The sequence below is a fragment of the Heloderma suspectum genome, chromosome 5, assembly GCF_057233095.1.
Source record: "Heloderma suspectum isolate Gila_16-S chromosome 5, 16-S_ref, whole genome shotgun sequence".
Classification (NCBI taxonomy): Eukaryota; Metazoa; Chordata; class Lepidosauria; order Squamata; family Helodermatidae; genus Heloderma; species Heloderma suspectum.
Genome location: NC_139462.1, coordinates 36,162,084 through 36,170,839, shown reverse-complemented (window position 1 = coordinate 36,170,839; position 8,756 = coordinate 36,162,084). Strand labels below are relative to the sequence as shown.

General features: G+C 44.2%; 1 protein-coding gene across 1 annotated transcript in view; it reads right to left on the bottom strand.

Moving 5' to 3' along the window:
* Positions 1-1,896: 1,896 nt before the first annotated feature.
* ARHGEF38 (Rho guanine nucleotide exchange factor 38) overlaps positions 1,897-8,756 on the bottom strand; it is a 79,117-nt gene continuing 72,257 nt past the window's right edge. The window contains exons 12-14 of the mRNA XM_084855764.1: positions 8,399-8,597; positions 4,992-5,257; positions 1,897-3,086 (exon numbers count right to left, since the gene is read on the bottom strand). Of these exons, the coding sequence (XP_084711890.1) occupies positions 2,901-3,086; positions 4,992-5,257; positions 8,399-8,597 (651 nt within the window). The 3' untranslated portion in view covers positions 1,897-2,900. The remainder of the gene's footprint in view (positions 3,087-4,991; positions 5,258-8,398; positions 8,598-8,756) is intronic.

Sequence of the window (8,756 nt, the reverse complement as noted above, 5' to 3'; positions counted from 1 at the left end):
GTGGGCAGTACCCTATTCAATACTCGCACTAATGTAAATTACATTGCGCTAGCATATGCTAACCCTAGTGCAACATAATTTACATTAGCACTAGTGCTGAATAAGATACTGGCCTGTGTAACTCCTCAAACATGATCCTCAATATAAATTGAGTAATTGTTCCCTCAATATAAATTGAGTAATTGTTCCCTACCATGATCCCACTTACTTAGGATGTTGGTGTTATTAGTTAAGGTTACCAGATCCAGATACCCAAAGGGCCCCTATGCCTTTGTATTATATAGGGGAACTTTGTTAGGGTTTTCTCAGACTTTGTAATATGTTATAATCTCAAAAGAAACTATGCATGCTTGATTTTTCCTTCTCTGCAATTTCTAAATTTACAGGAACCCCCATAGAATCCATGCTCTAGATAAAGTTAGAGTTTATTTTGCTTATTTAGCGTATAAATAAATATGTTCAACTAGTTAACGCAAACCCATCATAAGAATGAATACTGGAAACATGGGCAGGGCGGACTTCACTGTGTTAGTGGTTGACAACCATGTCTTAAATAACCCATTTTCTTTAAATATCTTTAAAATGTTAGCTTAAAGAAATCTCTGTCCATTCCTCCTTAACTCAAAGACACCAGAGAGGTAAAGTTGCTTTTCCTAGCTTATGGATCTTTGTTGCCAGCTTCACCAGGCACTTTAAACATGGTTGGGGCTCTGAAAATCAGATTTTAAAGATAATATGTAGACACCTCAAGAGTGAGAGCCTGAAAATCATTGGTATCCTAGATATACTCATTCATATTCTGCCTTTCAGAATACAAATCCTTCCTGGGCAGCTCGCACACACAATAAATACAATTAAAACGCCATTACATCCTTGTCCCATTTGTTTTTTTAGCCTCCATATTCTAATACGACAAAGCTTCATCAGCATGTGCATTCAGCCCTTTGCACAAAATTCAGCTAGTGCTGGAGGAGAGATCTGCCTTAGTGTGAAATGTAAAGGATGCCAAAGAATTGGGCTGGGGCAAGGGGAAAAGCCTTCCAGCGAGTGAATTTTTCATTACAAACTGTTTATATAAACAAAACAAAAGATAACACAACAGATGGGATGAGCCAACTCGATTCATGATCCCTGTTAAGTTGCATTATCTCAAGGCTAACAAAAGCTGGGCAGAATCAAGACCGTATTTCATTCTATTCCTATTTCTTAATTTGAAAGAGCAGTAATATTATTTACAAAGCCAACCTCATTGTGACCTTTACTATCACAGCAGAAGCTGTGTTAGCATTCTACTTGTCACAAAAACTGCAAAAGTTTAAATGCATGACATGCACTTGCAGACCAGGTGGGGGGTGGGTGGCGGGGGGTATGTGCGTGACACTAACCAGTAAGGCTCCAGTTCAGAACTTGAGTATCCATTGTACACCTTCCAATCATACAATGCAATCAAATGCAGCTTTATGCACTCTGAATCATTTGAACAAATGTTCCTGCTGGAGTAATTGGAACTAATTATTTGTCTGAACTTGGTCCTGTGATCCAATGTTCTCTGCCCTGCAACACTGATCCTACGGAGCATTTGCAAACTATCCATGCTGTACTGGCACTTTCTAACTTCGCTAGCTCTTAATATATTGGGAATAAACTGATTCGGTGAGTTGTGGGTTTTTGTTTCTTTTACAAAACGTAGAAAATACTTTGAAATGGTCAAAGACAACTTATTAGATGTGCATTATTTGTCCCCCCTTTCAGATTTGCTCAGTTTTATATTCCATAATTAGGGATGTGCACAAGTGCAGTGCATCTCAAAACCAAAGAGGGTTGAGGCCAGAAAATGATTCCCACATAAGTGTTTTTAGGAGTGAAGCCTGATAGCACAATCTTATACTCATCTACGCATAAGTCCAACTGAGTTCCATGATGTTTGTTGTTCAGTCGTTAAGTCGTGTCCGACTCTTTGTGACCCCATGGACCATAGCACGCCAGGCCTTCCTGTCCTCCGCTGTATTACCAGGTAAAATGGCATAGGATCACAACCTTAATTACCTCTCCGTCAAGAATAACAGGTTTTTAATGCAATAACCATCCTGCTATGAATTGCAGAATAAAGCCAGTGCAAAAGACCTAAAGCATGTCTATCAAGGTAACAGTATCTTCTTGGGTTTTAACATTTCTTGGAGATTGCAAGATCGTTTTGGGAACTCAGGCTGAGGGATTCTGGCTTGGATCTAGAGACATCTTGCATAAAGAGACAGGTAGTTCTGCTTGCACAAGGCAATCCATCTTGCTTCAATACCCCATGCCACGCTATTCCTGAGGGTCCATCAACTTCAGGAGTGACTTTGAGGGGATGGGATGCAAGACATTGTAGTGGTGGGAGGAGCCAAGAAAGCCCTACTGCATAAGCAGTGCTCCACTCATCCATCTCTGGATCCAACCCACTGATTTGCAAAGATCATCCAGTGAACTTCATAGCTGAGTTAGTGCTCTGATATCTTAGAACAACAGTTCCTGCTTCAGCCTAATGGACTGTAGATCTGCTCCATGTACTGGGTCCAATGTGTCAAAAGTTTAGCGATAAAGAAAATGCAAGCATTTCAAGAATGAGTAGTATCACATACTAGTCTTACATAGAGTAGGCCCATTGAAATGAATGGACATATTAGTTTTGACTAACAAGTCTCAATCATCTCAATTGTTCTACTCAACATAGGACTAGTATTGGACACTACCCAATAACTGGAAAATGTTGTTCTTTAAATATCTTCACAAGGTCTTCAGCTCCCAGTTATGGAAGGTCTTGATTTATCAATATACTTTTGAAGCCACAAGAACACTCATGGCTGATGCTAACCAAAGTAAAGTCTTCTGGCTCTGATAGTTTGAAGGTTTCTGACATTTTATGCATATGTCATCTTCCCAAGGTAATTAGCTGGAACATATCCTTTTTGTCCTTTCGCTTCAGCTAACCACCATTCCTTGTTGCCACTTAGATCAGAAAAACGAAGGATCCGAACTCGCTGATACTCTTGAAGACTAAGTTCCTGCTGACTCCTTGCTCGAAATGCATGAACTGCATAGAAAGTCTGGGAAGGGGGGAAAAACAGAAAACAGATTTTCAATCCTAGTCACCCTTTCAGCATGCAGTGTGCGCCAAATGGGGCATTTGTAATCCATCCCAAACAGAATATTGAAAGAAAAATTAACAATGTCAACACAGAGAAGCTGATCAAGCAAAAACAAAGTAAGAGTGCAGTCCTATGCATGTTTTGTCAGAAAGAAGTCCTACACTCCCAGCATTCCCCAGCCAGCATGAACCATCATTTGGTGCATGATCAGGGGTCTCAGAATTGTGCAGGAAGCCACCATGGCTACAGCAGGTGCTGTGCTGCAGAACTTTCCCGATGTGTGAAGGGTGGTGAGGCTGTGTGGCAGGGATGCAATGAGATGGATGGAACTAGCTCGTGCGTCTCTGCTCTCCCTGATGCAATATAACGAGACAAGGAGAAGAGCCCCTGCATAGGGCTACAGCGAGGGTGCTGAACCTCAGGCCCACGGGCCAAATCCAGCCTGCCTGGAGTCCAGCTTGGACCCCTGCGGTTCACCAGAAGGCCCCATCCCCTTCCCCCAACTGCTAATCATTTGGCAGTTTCCCTGCTTTTCTTTCCCAGTATAAAAGGTTTAAATGCCTGCTCTGAGGCTTAGCTACTGGCAGGAAGAGCTGTAAGCTAAAACATGCTACTACTTTGGCGCTACTCCTTTTTGCTTTTGGCCCCATCCACCACTAGGATCTGGACCCTGAAGCCTTCTCTGAAATTGAATTCAGCCCTCTGACTACAGTTTTCAGCCCACAGACTCTACCCTGGGCTACAGTTTTCTTCTAATCTAAAGCAGACTGCTGCAGCAGTAGAGTTAGGGTTGGCCCCACATTTGAGTGGGGAGAGGAAGGGAAAGAGAGCTTAGGCAAGATGCCCTGAGTGGGCCCACCTCCTTGCCACCATCACCACTGCCCATTCGCTGGCCCTCTCTCTCGGGGCCCCATCTGCTCAGAAGGAGCAGGCAAGTCAAATGGAGGCTGCTGCTGCCCTTTGATCTAGTTACTACTCATATGCTTGGACAAGAGAGGTGAACAAGCATCTGTGGCCAATGGGGCACCTACAGAGCATTTCGCTCCCTGCTCCCTTTAAAAAAAAAGGTTTTTAATTTTAAAAAAATGAAACGTGTTTGTGTGCCAGGTTCTTCTTCTTGTTCCTGAACCTCCTGCTGATCAGCTGTTCAGTGGGCAGGAAGAGAGAGCAAGGCAAGGAGGTAGAGGGGAGAGAAAGAGCGAGGCTGGTGGGGGGAAGCAGGTTGGCTAGAGGCTGGGAGCTGAGAGAAACAGCAAGATAAAGGGGTGAGTGGGAGAGAAAGAGCATGGCTGGGGGATAGGAAGGGAGGCAAAGGAGGTGGCTAAGGACAGGTAAGGAAGAGAAATAGCGAGGGAAGGAGTTGGGGGAGAGGAATAGTGAGGCTAAAGGCTGGGAGTAGGGAGAGAGAGCAAAGGGGAAAGATCTGTGTGGTGGGAAGAAGATTGGGTGGGCCAGGAAGCATCTTTTCCCAATTCCCCCTCCTTCTCATCCTCTAGCCTCACTATTTCTTTCTCTCTCTGTCTCTGTCTCTGTCTCTCTCTCTCTCTCTCTCACACACACACACACCCCTACCTACCTCTTGACTAGCCAGGCCCCCACGGCAGCCATTATGTGCATAGCCACATCCTCTATGGAAGCCATTTTGTGGTGGTGCTCACTGCAGCTTCTCAAATTCCCAAATGTGCCCATGGGTCCAAAAAGTTTGGGAACCCTGATCTACGGCAAGGAGGAGGAGAGGGCAGGAGGTTATGAGGATCTATAGGGGGCACTCTGCGGGGGGGGGGGGGCTCAGCAGGTGTCGGACAATGCCATCCCTGAGTACAGCCTCTCCCCCCATGCCCCAGGACAAGAAATCATGCTCACATGTTGGTCATCTGTTTCGTGAAAGCTGTCCACTTCTGTCCCGTTCATGGACATTTTTTCACATAGGCTATTATAGGAAGAGCCGCTGCTGCTCCTCTTGTGCCCTGCAGCAGGTTTCACGTTGTTGTCATCCAGTTGTCGCGAAGAGACAAAAAGGCTGATGTTATCAAAATCACCATTGCAAAAACTGGTTTCCCCAGCGTCCTTTTGTGCCTTTGCTGGATTGTAGGGTTTCAGGAAGGAGGAATAAACATAGCCTTTCGAAACTAGGTATAGGGAGGGGAAAACAAATCAGAAGTATTGTTTTAAGGTTTTTTTGCCACTCCACCTGCTCTTTATAATGTTAATGAACTGCAAATTAAAATCAGAATCCTGCAACCCCAAAACACAGTGCAAGCAGGAATACTTATGGAAATATTTAAATTAAACACACATTGTGATCTGCTAAGCTGCCACATTGGGAATTGCTTTGCTCTGCATTGGCAATGGCAAATCCTTATCCAAGGTGACATCACCCATGCCAGGTTAAGCCAGTGAGGTCCTCCTGGTGCCAACGTTGTCATCTTTTCAGCACCAGATGAAGACTTTCCTCTGTTCCCATGCAGTTGGCAGTGTATGATGGGCTTTTCAGTTTAGCTGTTTTATCATGCCGTGATATTTTATTGTTAATAGTTTTTAGCTGTTTTAAATTTTTGTACATTTTAATTTTTCCTGTAAGATGCCTTGAGTTTTTTTCTGAGAAATGCGACTAAGGAATTTAAATAATAAAGATAACTAAAATGATAAAAATAAATTTTTGTGATGTGGACCATGACCTGTTCACTGAACCAACTGGAATACTGCTTGCAAGCTTTGCAGAGCATTGCCAGAGAGTCTCAGAGGAAGCAGCCAAGTCAGATCGCTAAGAGAGTCTGTCGTATTTGCTGTGGCAGTTCACACTGACTGCCTTCTGGTCTAGGAGACTCTACAAAGAATGTCAACAAAATACATGGTTGCTTTCTCCAGTTGCATGGCCTACCAGCTTGGCAGTTCCAGGGAATATAATGAAGGCAATGGCAATGACAGACCTGAGCACAGGTTTAGTATGGGTTGTTGTTGAATTGTGGGTTGTTGCTACATGCAAACTGTGCACTATGGTTTATCTATGGGTTGTTAACCACAAACAATCAAGAAAAAGAACCCATGGTTTGTTGTTGGCTTGTGAACTCTGGGTTGTTAACCAGGTTAATAAAGGTAAAGGTGTCCCCAACCAGTCGTGTCCGACTGTATGGGATGGTGCTCATCTCCATTTCTAAGCCGAAGACCCAGCGCTGTCTGAAGATGCTTCCGTGGTCATGTGGCCGGCATGACTGAACACCGAGGTGCACGGAACGCTGTTACCTTTCCCGCCGAAGCGATGCCTATTTATCTACTTGCAATTTCTTGCTTTCAAACTGCTAGGTTGGCATAACCCATAATTAAACCATAGTGCAAGATTTGCATATAACAGCAAAATTCAACAACAACTCATACTCAGTCCAATGGGCCAGTTCGCACGTAATGCTAAGCTACTGTAGGTTAATTAACTTGTGGGGCTTTACAGCACACACCAGCTGCTATTTTAGATTTGCATGCCATGGCGAGCACATGCTGTGGCTTGTCATGTTGCATGAACCTGGGCAGCATGGGTTATGCAAGGGTTAAACAACCCTCAGATAACCTGAGAATAACCCAAGGGTTGTTCACTATGGGGGAAGTCAGGCGATCGGGCCTGGTTTGCAATACTATTAGGCCGGGGTGGAATTCTAAACTTGATTGCATGACACAAGGCAAGTTCCAGTCTAGGGGATAAAAGTCCCTTGGCAAATAGCACAGCTATTCTGAGGCTCTAACTGTGACGACAAGCCAGGGAACATGGGCACAAAGGATAAATCTTTTTTTAGCTTCGTTGCAAAATAATGTAATTACAGTGTTCAAGGATGAGAAGGGTCGGACTCCTGGAGAAATGAGAACAATAGACTGGAGTAGGCTAGTTTGACTAGGATCCTTGGGCAAGAACTGCGAAGAGCAAACATATGTGCTTTCCCCAGTCACTGAAAGTCCCTCACTGAAAGAGACCTCTCCTCTAGCTTTTCAGTTTTTATTGCACACAAAAGTCACCTCCTTGGGGCTTCTCTCCTACAAGGATGTTTCTTTCCAGTGAATTCTAATTATGGTAGAATACATATGACTGTTTATTAAGTCTGTTTGCCCCTGAGCATGTGTGCAGACACTTGGAAAGGGGTCATCTGTCATATTTTGAGTACATGCATGCTTAACTGGAGATCTATACGCTTGTATTGATTTGATCATCTGATTTTAAAGTTTTAATTTTTAAGGAGCCAAAGCAGCATACAAAGATGGAAAAGTTCAACCCAGACCAATACAAAATCATCAATGCAAAGAACAGGCAACAGCAAAGTTAGTTAATCTCAAGGGCTCCTTGGAGAAATAAATAAAAAGTCATGACCTGTCTTCAGAAGGAAAGCAGGGAGGAAGCAGTACGAAGCTCCCAGAGGAGCGTATTCCAAAGAGTGGGGTGTCATCAGTCTGGCCTCCATTGTGAGCTGGAATCTGATCTTAAGTGTTGAGCTGGAGACATTCCCTAAGATCATCATCAGGACGCAGGCCAGGCACGATTTTAAAGATCAAGAACAGCCCTTGTTCTTGTGGTCCAGGAACTAACTGGCAGCCAGTGTAGATGTTTCAGAATAGGTGATATACAAATGATGCTGAGTCTAATCTGTCTCTAGATGAGCTGCAGCATTTTGCGGTGGGTGGAGTTTCCGAACCATTTTCAAAGGCAGACTCACGCGGAGCACACAGCAGTAATCCAGCTGAGAATTCACCATGGTGCAGTGTGTTGGACAGGACTATATGACAAGGGTGTCAAGCCTCTTTGAGCCTGAGGGCCAAATTCAATTTCAGACAAGTTCTTGGGGGCCACATTCCGTTAATGGGTGGAGCCAAAGGCAAAAGGGACAGGACCAAAATTACAAGCATATTTTAGCTTAGAGCTCTTACTGATAGTAATTAAGCCTTAGGAAGGCATTTCAACCTTTTTAGAATGGGGAAGAAACTGCACAAAAGCCAGGAAACCACCACACGATCAGCAGGAAGGGGAAAGGGGGTGGGGCTTTCTGGGGAACTCCAGAGGGTCCCATTTCACCCCATGGATCTGAGGTTTGACACCCCTGCTATATGCCATCAACTAAACGTGGACTAGATTTACCATGAATCCCCTGCCATCAACTCCTCCGAATACACTAGCGTCAAGGTTCAAACTGTCTAAAATATACATTTCTCAGGAAGTATGCAGGTGCTCCCTTGCCCCAAACTCTAAAAACCAATGGATCGCTGCTATTGTGTTGACTGTGCCAAGGACTTACATCCAGTGTCCACAAGCCACCTGCTGGTACTTCCAAAAGGATCCTTTTGCTCCATGACAGCCACCACTTCTCCTTCATAGAGATCAATGTCAAACTCCTGAGTGGCATTGCATTTGCGCTTGGCTTGGTACACCAAATCCAAGTTGTACATAGACAGTATCATTGACCTGTGGCTTTCAGTCTGTCGTGGCAATTCAGGCTGAAAACAGAACAAGAAGCTCTTTGAGATGGACTTTCCATTGCAATGTCACAGAAGAGCATAATCAGTATTGTTAATCCTACTGCTTTTTCTGCACAAAGGGTTGTCCCTATCTTGTCCCAATGCCCACCACGCTCCCTTAGGTAAGTCACTGTTATT